This window comes from Nicotiana sylvestris, chromosome 7 (genome assembly GCF_000393655.2).
Source record: "Nicotiana sylvestris chromosome 7, ASM39365v2, whole genome shotgun sequence".
In the NCBI taxonomy this organism is placed as follows: domain Eukaryota; kingdom Viridiplantae; phylum Streptophyta; class Magnoliopsida; order Solanales; family Solanaceae; genus Nicotiana; species Nicotiana sylvestris.
The window spans coordinates 109,022,638-109,036,117 of NC_091063.1; the positions used below are offsets into that span (position 1 = coordinate 109,022,638).

At 38.0% G+C, this 13,480-nt stretch overlaps 2 protein-coding genes across 3 annotated transcripts; both read left to right on the forward strand.

Annotated features, from left to right (window-relative positions):
• Positions 1–404: 404 nt before the first annotated feature.
• On the forward strand, positions 405–7,242 carry LOC104211536 (cell wall protein RBR3-like). The gene is made up of 7 exons (XM_009760606.2): positions 405–1,072; positions 2,212–2,391; positions 2,531–2,656; positions 5,110–5,313; positions 5,943–6,107; positions 6,512–6,691; positions 6,770–7,242. Exons 1-7 carry the CDS (start codon positions 704–706, stop codon positions 6,905–6,907), a joined length of 1,362 nt encoding a protein of 453 aa, XP_009758908.1. The 5' UTR covers positions 405–703; the 3' UTR covers positions 6,908–7,242.
• Positions 7,243–7,918: 676 nt separating this feature from the next.
• Positions 7,919–10,118, forward strand: LOC104211537 (uncharacterized). 2 transcript variants are annotated; one of them, XM_009760607.2, is made up of 2 exons: positions 7,919–8,045; positions 9,156–10,118. In XM_009760607.2, exons 1-2 carry the CDS (start codon positions 8,003–8,005, stop codon positions 9,998–10,000), a joined length of 888 nt encoding a protein of 295 aa, XP_009758909.2. In that variant the 5' UTR covers positions 7,919–8,002; the 3' UTR covers positions 10,001–10,118. The 2 variants fall into 2 exon arrangements, 1 of the variants encoding a protein (XP_009758909.2); XR_011401195.1 differs by lacking the exon at positions 7,919–8,045 and adding an exon at positions 8,194–8,296 and having other exon boundaries at positions 9,156–9,233.
• Positions 10,119–13,480: the final 3,362 nt, after the last annotated feature.

The window sequence follows — 13,480 nt, forward strand, 5'->3', positions numbered from 1 at the left end:
CACGGAGAGATGACAAAGAAAAAAGTTTATAATTGAATCCCCTAATTTAAAGTATTAATAATGAATTATACATGGAGAGATAACAAAGAATATGGAAAAAGGAGAAGATTGAATAAAAGAAGGAAAATGGTGCAATTGCATCTCCTAATTAAGGAACTAATAGTTGATTGTATATAAATTATAAGCCATCCTTATTTAGGACGGGTAGTATATAAAATTAAAACAATTTTAATAAATAAATTTTAAATATCGTATAAAAAGGAAAATTCCCATTTCCCTTCGTACTATCTAGTCGGACTTTCACCAAAGGGCCATAATCCAAAAGTCAGTATATATTTCATTTCGGCCCATTAGGCCCGGAAGTCCTCAATGGAGTAAAGAGCAGTTGTTTTAACGAATCAGATCTCATGGCCTACTTCGGATACAAGCTTGGCAGAAGGACGCGTTGACATATTTTTTTTTATAATTGATGCTCGTCGGAGCCGGCGACGGAGATTGGCGGAGGAATTTTCACCGGCGCTATTCGAAATTCAACTCTCTGAATACAATCAAATTTCCTTTTTCCTCTCTAGGATTTCAGTCCGAGAGATGCCAATTCCTTGAATTGTAAAACTGTAAAAAATCATCTTATCAGTTTGGTGTCGGTGGCGGTGTAATAGCGGCAAACAAGAAAAAGGACTCGAATTGAGCTGATATAATATATATGGCTTACAGGAGAAAGCAGCAGGTGCCTAAGGTTTCTACATTTACGAGCGATTTTGAGAGTCCGGCACCACCACCACTTCCGGATGAGAGTTCATCTTCGTCGTCTGCTTCTTCATTGGCTGCTAAAGCCATAAGAGCATCATCAGCTTACAAAGACTCTTCTCTTTCCTCCGCTTATGGTCAGTCAGCTCTTTCGTCTCCTCGCGGCGACTCGAATCCGTTACGATCTTCTGCTCCGGTTTCAACACCACCGTCATCAGCATACAAAGACTCATCTCCTCTCTCCTCCGCGTATAGTCAATCAGCTCGTTCATCTCCTCGCGACTCAAATCCGTTACGATCCTCTGTTCCGGTTTCGACAGCTAAGGTTAGCTCTATTTTGCCCTTAGAATTATTAAGCATAATACGATAGAGTTTTTGCTTGGCATTTTACTTGCTCGGTTTCACATGCTTGGTACGACTGCTGTTGTTGGCATTTGCCTCATTTCAGACACTTAGTATCTTTTTGGAGAATTTAGGCAGCTATATGTTGCTTTTGTTTTCATAGTAGAAATACCTGTTAAGATGAACCTTAATCTGCCGCCACCAAGGATGTAACCTAGTGGTCTATGAAGTAGGAGGAGGAAAATAACCATGAGGTCTGAAGGGTGTGGCCTAGTGGTTAATAAAGTGGTCCCATTTGCCTAGCCTTGATGGACAGAGTTAGCGTACTTGTGCTACAGAGAGGTGGCAGGTACCCAGTGGAATCGAGATGAGAGCATTATGGCTCGGACACCACCGTCATTAAAAAAACGAACCTTAATCTGTTGTTAAGAAAAGAACTCACTTTTATGATGTTGAGATATACTTTTAAATTGGTGATACAAGTAATAGTGATAAGTGTTGTTTTTTTATCTTGCTTTTCCTTATACCTACGCAAGTATATAATTGTAATGTTACGTAATTGTACGCCTGAAGGTCTAGGAGTGGTTTTATAGGAAAATACGGAAGGAGGACTTTTAGCATTTCCTCTGTAAAATGTAAAATTGATCGTCCGGTTTCTTTTGGTTGTTATGGGTCTATAACTAGATATGTCATCTCTGATATGTAAATTAAAGTTGACATTCAATTTTCCTTTTGCTACATGTAAATAGGAATACAGTAACGATATGTCTGTTATAGAGTTCGGTGTTGTTCTTTTTTCTCTTGGGGGGGGGGTGTTGGGGATTATAAGTCCAGTAATACAGATTTTCTTTTCTCCATCTGCAATTTCAAGTCCTAGCCTTAGATTACATGAAAAAAGGATCATGCGTCCACGTTCTTGGGAGGAAAAAAATGGAGAGGAATGGGGAATGAGAAAGGATCGTGCCACCAGCTGGGGGGATGGTGAGAAAGGGTAAAGGGTTGGGCAGAAAGTGACTCACAGAAGTTAACTGATCTTGTTATCCGTTGTTTGACTTTCTCATTGTGTCTTTTACCATTGAAATGGATGTCTTGTTGCTGTAAGATTACTCTTCTTAAATGCAGGATTCGTCCAACTATGAGTATACGTCAATGAAAAACTTGGGTGAATCAAAACAAGGGATTTGGGGAGTATTGGCTAGGAAAGCTAAATCGATCATTGATGATAATAATACAGATCAACCGCATGTAAGCGAAGTAAGAACAAGGATGCAGCATATGCCTGATAGTGCGACCATTGGTGAGGTAAGTAATTTTTGTTGAAATTGAAAATTTTATGATTCAGTGTTGCAAAATGTTGTCTTTGTCTATGTGGTAATAGTCTATGAGATAGCTTTTGGGATTACAGATTCTAAAACTTGCACCTTTATTTCATACATTGCAGCAATATGACAGAAAACAATTGCCTGGAAGCCGTAAAAAAGTTGAGGGCCATAAATTTCAGAAGGGACTAGATGCTCTTACATCTTCCCTTAATTATATTGGTGGGACCATCGGGAATGCTTTTGAGGTATGCTTTTATATGAAGTTTCTTCCAATATTTGCCATCAAGACATGCCACTTATTTTTTTTTTTTTTACCTTTTTAATGTAATAGTTGTGTGGATATGAGATGTAAATAAAAACTTTTATCAATCATGATGCCTCAAACCCAAATTAATTTAGTGGTGTATGTGGATTGTTACTGTCATGCTCCATTCAGGTCAATTTCATTCCAGTAATAAATAGTTAATATATATTGCATATAAAGCTAGAGGTTCTTAAATTTCACGCTTATCCCTGTATGTACATACAACTCTTTAACCACAATAGAACGGCTCTTGACAACTAAGTTGCTCGGACTTGGGTGCGGGTATCTGATATGGGTGCGGATCTAGAGGTGAGATCCTTCATGATGAAAATTTCAAGATTCGGGAGTACGGATACAGATACGGCTAAAAATAACTCAAATATCTAAAACTAGAGTTATAAAATAGGTTTAAATTATAAAATTTGTCAATACTATAATAATTGCACAATTATCTTCATTTACAATTATATATTGATTTTTATAGTTTTGGATTGGCACTCTAATTCTTATAGAAATAAAATTGTTGATGGTTTAGCAAACGTGTCATGCTTTCACTACATTGATTTGCTTATAGGGAAGAACAAATGGTATAATATTTTTTAGTAGATAAACTCCAATATAAAGTCTCATTTAGGAACTTAATTACCCCCTGCACTTTCCCCAATTCCCCTCGTCGAATGCTTGTCTTCTGCAAATCCCTCTTTGAAGCTCTCTACTTCTCTCCTCCAAAAAGAAAAAAAAAAGACGCAAGAATTGCATGATCCATTCAAGGTTTTCCCCAACGGTGGCATACCTGCTTCAAATTTACCCTAGCTTTTGTTTTAATGTTGTAAATCAATATGCAGTTAAAAATAATTTTTCCATAGCTTTGGTTAAAGTACCCAAAATCGGTTAACCATATTCGATACGGAACCACACCCATCTGTGTCGACGCGGATGCAACAGGGATTTTGAAGAGTCCGTGCAACATAGCTTGACAAACATTGGACCTATCATAAGTGTAACAACGACAACTAAACCCTAATTAACTAGTTGTTATCACCAATATGAATCCTTTGCTTCCACTGTGTTTGTCTTTTTGCGATGCTCGTATTTATTCCAATAGATTTTAGGTATTTTAGAATAACTTCTATTTTCAACAACGTCAGAAGCTAAGTAGCTCAGTTTTGTTAGGAAGAAAATTGCACATTATGTTGCAATATAGGCTTTAGTTCTTTCATTCATAAATGCGACTAGCCAATTTAAAAGCCTGATAAATGTTTTTCTTATGTGACAGTAGAAAACCTTGTAGCTAACTGCCTCAGATTCATCAGTACTAAGTCATTTATCTGCTGTTGATAAAAGGGTGGTGGGTGGGTGGTGTGAGGGAGCTGGGTTGTGAATTTAAAATTATATCATTTGAGGGGTGCAAGTAGTGGTTTCAGGCAATGGGGGTGATCTTAAAGCTAGCACCCAATAGGTTTTGACAGGAGATGGTAATTTCTAGTGATAGCATTAAAGTTCCTGAGGAAAAGAAATGGAGTACAAGCTTCGGTATTGACTGAATTGCAGATAAATGGATTATGAGCTGCAAATGGCTCAATGATAATGCTTTTTTCCAACTTCTGTTGATGCAAGCAGCTATTTTCTGACACTAAAAAAAAAACTAAAAGATATAAACAAATTCATAATAAGTGAGACGAACTTTAGTTGTGCTGAATCTGAATTTTTGTGCTTAGAAAAAATTCCTCTGGATTTATATTATTGCATATGTATTAAATGTTTGCGTGAGGCATATTCAATGTGTTGAGCATCTTCATTTGCCATTTTGCAAGACAAGAAACTGCTAACACGGGCTTTTCATCATCAATATGCTTTAATACTTATATTGCACTGTACTAGCGAGGCAAACATGCTTTCTTACCATATTTTTATCAAAAAGGGACTTTGGATCTGTTATTTTTAATCAGGTAGTTAACATCATTTACTGCTAAGTGCTATTTTAAGAACACTTCGTACTTACAATTTTTGCCTTACTGAGGATGGACTACTAAGTTTGGACTCCAAAGCAGTGTGTGCAAATATTTTTGCTCAACTGTTATCCAATAGCATGGTTTGCTGCTACACTTCTATTACTTTTGTTCCATCAGAGTTTTTCTTTTTTGATATTGTCATCACCTAGTTGTTTAAATATATTAATAGCAGCAACAGATAGAACATTTTCCAATGCCTGTTCTTCTTTGGGTTAAGGTTATGATGTTATTATTATTCTTTATGTGCACTCAAGTATATTGTGTTGCCTCGTAACGATCAATATTGGCTTCAGCACCCACCTCCTGCCTCGCTTTGCTTAATAGCAGTTTGGATGATGCCGATTTTCTTATTAAAACTGAATATCTGGATTTACTTTTACAGGAGGGTCTTGCAGTTGTGGAGAATCGTACTGCAGATATCATTCAGGAAACCCGAAAGCTGCAAATAAGGAAAAAAGATGGCAGCTCTGTTCCGCAGAATAATGCATCAAATATTAGTGGTACACGTCAGCAACCTCTGACACGGACCCACATGCATCCCCAGACGCAGACAGATTTAGAAACTCAACTCAAGGCATCTCGCGACGTAAGGTGGCAAATGTGTGACACTGGTTTAGCAATAAATTACAATGCTCTAGTGGTTTACATGCTCGATTCTAATTTTATTGATTTCGTCGCTTTGCTACTAAGAAGCAAGTAGTCCAACAGATTTAATTTATGTCACTGGAAGTCACTTGGTGGCTTTGATGTGCTTATGTGCTTATCTGTGCAAGTGCATGACTTTGTCAGACCTAGAGATGTTACCTGCTTTTATTCTTTTATTGTTTCTTTTTGTTAACTGATTGGATCCAGAAGATTCCCAGCTTTCAATATTTTCTCTGGATCTTGTGGATTAAGGGGTTCTTTCATTATTCAGATTTCATACTTTCTTTGTCAACATTAGAATGCGAAACATACTGTTCACCATCGTTATGGAAATATAGAATAGGTAATATGCTGGCATCTCATTGTATTATCTACCCCAAGATATTGTTGATCCAGGAACTTGTACTGAGTTTTTTTTAAAGAATTTAATCTCTCTGACTGTGCTGGCCTTAAGATCAGTGAAGATCCTAGAGAAGGAAGTTTCTATGGATGCTCCTGAATGCTGGTTTTATGCCTTGGAAATTACATATTTTAGTTGTGAGATGCTGATATGTCTGTTTTGGGTTACAGGTTGCAATGGCAATGGCTGCAAAAGCAAAGCTTCTTCTTCGGGAGCTGAAGACTGTGAAAGCTGACCTAGCTTTTGCTAAAGAACGTTGTGCGCAGCTGGAAGAAGAAAATAGGATTCTTCGAGTGAGTCGTGAAAAGGGCGACAATCCTGAAGATGATGATTTGGTATTCCCACTCTCCCTTCTTTATGTCAAAGGAGAATAATTTGCAGAATAAGTAAAAACACAAAACAATAACAGAAAGTTTGAAATAAACCAATTCAATATCTTTGTTCATTTCATTTGATGGTTAAGGCAATTGACTTTTGCAATTTTATGTTTCCTAGCTGCATACGTTGGCAGCTAAACTTTCAATATATGTTGATCTTTGTGTCCAATGGCACAGGGATTTACTGGACCTGCTTTTATGGGGTTTGTTAGGGTGGATCATTTCGCTTTGTGCCCATAATTCATGGCATGCAGTAATAAGCAGTCGTGCCTGCTTTTTCTTGTGCACTTCTTGCAGATTTCTGTTCTTTTCGAAAAGTTTGTATTGATGGAAATACTTGTGGTTGTGATATGCACATACAGATAAGGCTCCAGCTCGAGACTCTTTTGGCAGAGAAGGCTAGGTTGGCTCAAGAGAACTCAGTCCTAACACGGGAGAACCGTTTCTTGAGGGAGATTGTTGAATACCACCAGCTCACCATGCAGGATGTCGTCTACCTCGATGAAAATAGTGAAGAGGTGACTGAAGTGTACCCCATAAAGGTACAGACTTACCTTGATATGCTATTATCGCTGCATATTTTCTATCTTCTTCAAGTTAATTAGCTCCTCTCACCCCAGGTTGTGAGTCCACAAGTGACCAAGGATATATCATCTCATCCTGTGTCATCCTCGGAGCCCATGGAGGTTTCGTGTGATGTCACCTCTTTGAGCTCTTTTATCCAAATTCCTGCTGAAGATGATTCAGGAAGACATTGATTTTCCGTTCTTGGAATGTATTGCGTGTGCGTCTGATCTCCAAAACGAAGTGTGAATGGGTGTTACAGTGTGATTTATGTTGGTTGAACCTGGCCATCCTGAAACTGAAATATGTATAACTATTAACCTTTTGGTATCATTTATCTTTTCTTTTCTTTTTTAGACTATTTTTGGGGTTGGAAAAGAAGAATGCACTGGGGATGGGGGGAAAGGTGAAAGGTGGCTTGTTAAGTTATGCCGTAAGCTTGCTGGTTCTCTCTGCAACAAGATGGAGGTCGTTTTGCAAATGTATATTAACATGGAGAATTAATATAATGCTTCTGTAATTGACTTTAGTCTGTTCCACTCTTTATGTTGTCCAAATTGGTTTGAAAATGGTTGGCGAACTACTTAAATTAGAGTTGAGTTTTGAGTAGTTAAATTTTATTTCTTTAAAAAAATTGGCAGTTCCTTGTGCATAATGATTATTATCCTTTTTATGGTGGAAGTCTTGCCTGACACCAGTTCGGCATGTGAAGTTCGATTAATCTAAATATAGAGTAGTTTCATTTCATTTGCTTTCAATGTGCTTCTACGGCTTACATAGGTCTAGTCATGTAATTTATCTTTTTTTAAGCATTATTAGGGGATCAAGCAAGCAAACATTTCTCTGTACTGGTGTCTCTCCCCCTCGACACCGCGTAGCCTTTTGTAATAGCTTTTATTAGTGTAATCAAACTTTCATTCTCAATTCTCATTTTAGCTTCTACAATTGCTTGTCATTGGTTTCCGTATGGCACTGTCAATCTCTTCTATCGTACGGAGGGGACCTCAGTTGGCACACAACAACCGCACTGATATTGGTTGCTTAGTCTTACGTCACTCTTCCAAGGAACCTCAGGAAGGGCATAATGTTATCTTGGAAGTGAAAATGCCCCCCCCCCCCCCTTCACAAGGCACAAACCATTGTATGTAGCGACTTCTTGTCGGGATGTTCATGGTGCCACATGTGAATGAAAATTGTTGCTTCGTTGAGTCCTTTTCTTCCAACCCCATGAATTACTTTTCCTCTTTTCAACTTTCGGGGAGTGGGGCGGAACTCTGGTGAATGACAAAATGGTAACAACGGTGCACCCTGTACGATCGGTGGTGTTGGATGGTAGCTCTTTATCTTGCTGCTTCATTTCAAGAAAAAAACACAAATAACTAAACAATTGTACATAGGCAACAAGGAAATGGAGAAGGTTCTACTTGAGAGTGTTCTTCCCCCCCTTCCCCCTCCCCCCCCCCCCCCACTTGAACTTTCTTCTATATTTCGTTTGTTCAGAACAATGTCCTAAAGTCCATTAACAAATATCTTTTAGAGATACCAAGTTACACAGAGCATATGTACTCAGTCACATGTTCTAGGTAATTAACAATGACAGATCCAAGATTTAAACTGAGTTATATATGTTCTCACGGTATATATTCACATATATGTAGGATTTTATCCGACAAACTAAGTCCTGCTAAATCTGCAAACTCATTGAGATTTAAACGGCTGTGGGTTTCGAGTTGAAAGACTAAGTTCTAAAATGTATATCTAGCTCCATTTATACTTGATTCAAAAATGGTCGTCCATAAGTCAAGTTGAGAGTCAAGAGTCCATATATTCTGTAGTGAAGCATTGGTATTGTCACGTGTGCAGAAGCTCCCATGTCTCAACAGGCAAGAGTTGAGGTCCCCATTTTCACCTTGATGGTCTAATCTATAATATATATTGCTGAATTGTCTGAATATGACTGGCTTTACTTTCGAGTAAATGCACATAAAATGCGGTGGACTCTTCTCTAGATACAGCTGTATTGTATGGTTGTTGCTCCCCATTTATTTGCTTTCCTTTTTCATATACTCATTAATTACTTGCATACCATTTACTCCATTACCCGTTATAATTAATCACCACCAGATCTTTTTTTTTTTTTACTTTCCAAAATTTTGTGCTTGTGGTTTTCCTCCTTAATATCCTAATGACAACTACGTTTCTGTAGAAAATAATCCACACTTGTGAATATGGGTGCATACAAGATTGTTGTAATCTCTCTCCTGCCCTAAAAAAATCATTTTTGTATGTCTCACAAGGATGGAAACTTTTCCTGCAGCTTCCAAATTGCAGTTCATCAAGAGAAATTTCACGCAGATCTTCACTCTCTAATGTTTTTTGTTGCATTTCTTCTCTACATTATCCTTCTTCTGCCAGTGCTGAATGCTGAATCAACAAATGCAGAATTTTCAGCACGTTTGCTTGATTCAGTACTTCAAGATTATGCTTTCAGAGCATTTGTTAGGCCAAGAACTGGGATTCCTTACAATGGCAATGTGCCTTCCAATTTCAGTGGTATAAAAGTTGGTGCTCTGAGGCTGAGAAGTGGAAGCATGAGGAGAAGGGGTGTTAGCAGATATGAAGAATTTCATATCCCAATTGGTGTTTTGGAGCAGCCTTATGTAGAGAGGCTTGTTTTAGTATATCACAATTTAGGCAATTGGTCCAGTTTGTATTATCCTTTACCTGGTTACACTTATCTAACACCAGTTTTGGGTATTTTATCTTATGATGCTTCCAATTTATTAGCTAAAAATCTGCCAGAGTTGGATATCAGAGCATCAGAGAAGCCCATTTTGGTTAATTTTTCTAGTGTAAAGCCAATGCCAATGCCAATGGCTAAGTGTGTCTACTTTAATTTGGATGGTGCAGTGGAATTTGACAATGTGATTAGTGGAAATATTTGCAAGACTACCAAACAAGGCCATTTTGCTATAGTGGTTGAGTTCACTGCTGCTGAGCCAGAACCTGGCAGTGGAGGTAGTGGCAGTAGTAGTAATGGCAAAAGTGGTGATAGAAAAAAATGGGTAATTTTTGGATCAGTGGTTGGCGGATTTGTGGCTTTGGTTTTCTTGGTTTTATTGATTGCTTGTGTAAACAAGTGTGATAAGCAGAAAAAGATTGGGAGAATGGAAGAGGCAGCAGAAAGAGGTGTGCCATTGCTGATGACAAGAGTTGGGAATACTAAGGCACCAGTGGCTTCACAGACTCGTACAAGACCTTTGTTAGAGAATGAATATCTGCCATAGATCATACTCATTTAATTCAATTCTTTTCTGCACTTTGATTTTGTATCTTTGAATTCTGGTGTACATTCTATTTTCTTTGTTTTACCACCTTTGATGAATACCATCTTAGACTTTGCTATCAGCCTACCACAAATGCTTTACAATTGTAAATTTAATCAAAATCAACCTTAGCTTTGCTGATTTTGATGAGGTCCAACCTTCAACACGACATTAGTGGCTTAGCTTTTCGAGAGTAAGGGGTAATGAGAAAAGAAAAAAGCTGAGTTGGCCAACTCCTCCTCCCCAGTCCCTTATTTTATTTTGTTTTAAACAATGGTAAATTAATCAAAATTGAGTTGACCCAACGTGGTCTGGAAGTTCCAAAATTGATGCTTGAAGAAAAGGGAAGTGACCTTACTTAAACCGAAAATAAAGAATCAAACAAATAAACAGCCTAGCACGTTAAAAGTTGACTTTCTTGAATGCTGCAGCTCAAATGTATTCCATTTCCAAACATCCTATTCCAAATTATATTCCCTTTTTAGGCTCCCCTTTGTCCAAATTTCTGATGAATTCAACAGGTTATTTCTACATAATTCTCTGTTTTCTAATTGCTACTGTGGTTGGATCTGAATCAATTACTTCAGACTCATCTGCTAAAAACTCACTTGATTCCTTACTTCAGCAATATGCATTCAGGGAATTGAGGTGGCCAAGAGTCAGAACTGGTGTTCCTTATGATGCATATGTCCCTTGTAACTTGCCAGGAATTAAAATTTCAGCATTGATGCTTACAAGATACAGCTTAAAATGGAGATCGTATGGGTATTATAAAGAATTCCTTATCCCTTCTGGGGTCATTGAGGAACCATATGCAAGGAAACTTGTTCTGGTTTACCAAAACTTGGCTAATTGGTCCTCTTTTTATTATCCTTTGCCTGGTTACACTTATCTAACTCCGCTTTTGGGTATCTTGGCTTATGATGCTTATGATTTGTATGCTAAAAATGTACCAGAATTAGATATTTTAGCATCGGAAGATCCTATCACTATCAAGTTCCACAATGTGCAGCCTGCACCACAAGGGTCTTTGCCCAAGTGTGTTTATTTCTACTCAAATAATTTGGTCGAATTTGGGGATGTCACAGATGGAAATATTTGTTTAACTAGAATACAAGGCCATTTTGCTATAGTTACTGAGGTGAAAGTTGCTCCAAGTCCTCCTCCTAGTGCTCCAAGTCCTTCTCCTGCATCTGATAAAATTGCTCCGAGTCCTTCTCCCACAGCTGGTGGAATTGCCCCGAGTCCTTCTCCCACAACTGATAATATTGCCCCGAGTCCCTCTCCTACAGATGATGGAATTGCCTCAAGTCCTTCTCCCACAGCTGGTGGAATTGCTCCGAGTCCTTCTCCCACAGCTGATGGAATTGCCCCGAGTCCTTCTCCTACTGCCGATGATCATAATCATCAAAAGTTCAACTCTAAAGCGTGGACTATTTCATCGCTATTTCTAATATTTGGTCTCTTGGGAATATTGGTTGTTATTGTTAAAAAGTATAGATTATTCGAAATAAGAGAGAGGTTGGCAGGAGTTGTTGAGCCCTTGTTAGAGAACACAGAGGCGCCATTGCCATTGGAAGCTCCAACTAGACTGTTGACGTAGAATGATTATGTGCTTTAGGTTACACAAAAACTATTCACCCAAGTGACAAGAAATACATAGTGTATAATCATTTCTCGCAGCATTTAAAACACTAATTCATATGCTGACTTGCTTACTTAGGTACAACTTGTTTGTTATATTTTTGAACATATGATGATTCAATTGTGCCTTCTTTAACCTTGACTAATCATTGGATCAATAAAACATAAATGCATACATGTTGGAAGATTGAAGTATCATCCAAATATTGGTATACTGATCAGTATCTGGAAATGTGTGAAAGACTAACAAAAAAAGCCTTTTTTTCTACACTATTGCTGAGCCATTTTTTGCTTTGGTTTTATTGATTGCTTGTCTAAGAAGTTGAGAATGAATATCTGCCATAGATCATATATACTCATTTGCCTTAACAAAAGTTTTTAGCATCATCTGGTAATCCGGATTCAAGATTTTTCTAACATTTAATTCAATTTTTTTCACCACTTTCTTTGTGTTTTTCAGTTCTGGTATACATTCTATTTACTTTGTGTTATCACCTTTGGTGATTACTAGCTTAGACGTTGCTTTTACACATCCTTTACAACTGTAAATACTTCAAGATATTCACCAACGTAACGTGGTCTTGAAGTTCCAAAACTGTTGCTTCAAGAAAGAGGAAGTGACCTTCCTTAAACCGAAAACAAAGAACCAAATAAATAATGGTTTTACATTATAAGGTTAAGAATTTTGATGATATCATTGTAATTTAACCTATTATAACAAGTTATTTACTCTATTTTAAGAGTTGCCAGTCTCTTCTCACGTGTGTTATACGTGTAATGTCAAAACAATAAATAAGTGAACCAAACCAATGTTACTCAACAGTGGTGACCCCGAGCTTAGTAGCCTCGAGATGAATTAAGAGCAATGAAGTAAGAACAATAAATGTAAAGGACAATTCTGATGAATAGTAAGAGAGAAAAGTAGGATAGTATATTCTTTGCCATTGATCAGATGATCTTTGCAAATGATTGGGGTCCCCCTTATATAATAGGAGAACCCTAAAATATGGTACATTTCTATTTACAGTAAGGAATCTTATTGGGAACAATTGTATAACCGCCTAGTACGGATTTGTACTAATTCGTACAAATCTATTATGAAATTTACGCCATAATCTAGGGACGTAGCGGGAATCTTGTCCTTCAGTAACAAACTCATAATGACATTGTTTCGGAGTCGGTCGTACTTGGCTCCGATGTTCCTCGAATATTTAGGTCTTCGAGCCTCTTATTCTACCTTCGAGCCCAAGCTTGGTCTATATCGAACTTTTGTCCTCGATGCGACATCTCGAGCCTACAAAGTTGGATGCATATGATTTTGACCGTATACATCGAGCTCGCTCCTAGTCTATTTCGATCTCAGTCTTGAAGTGACCCTCGAGCCCACGAAATTGGGTAGCCCCGATTTCTAACATATATAAATAGTCCTCGCGTTTCTTAGAGTGTAACGACAAGAAATGAATTGAGTCCTTAATCTTTATCCCGATTTGCCACGACATCATCATCGTGACGTAAGCGACTGAGGAAACGAGAGCTTGGAAGTTGGCCTTTCTCGAGGAGAACTCCAAGAACTTTTAGCAAGTCCGGCAGCAGGGAAGGTTCTGAGAGAGAAGACACTTCTGGCGATAAGGACCGTGCCGCTTAGGTTTCGTGCTCTTAGTAATTTTTTGCTTTTGAGGCTGATCGGCCCTTGCGAGGAACTCTTGTCGTGACCTATAGCTCTTGTAAAAAGGTTTATACAAAGCCTTTTTCCTTCCATGGATTCTGAATCCGTTACCCTTTTGTGCAGGTCAAAGC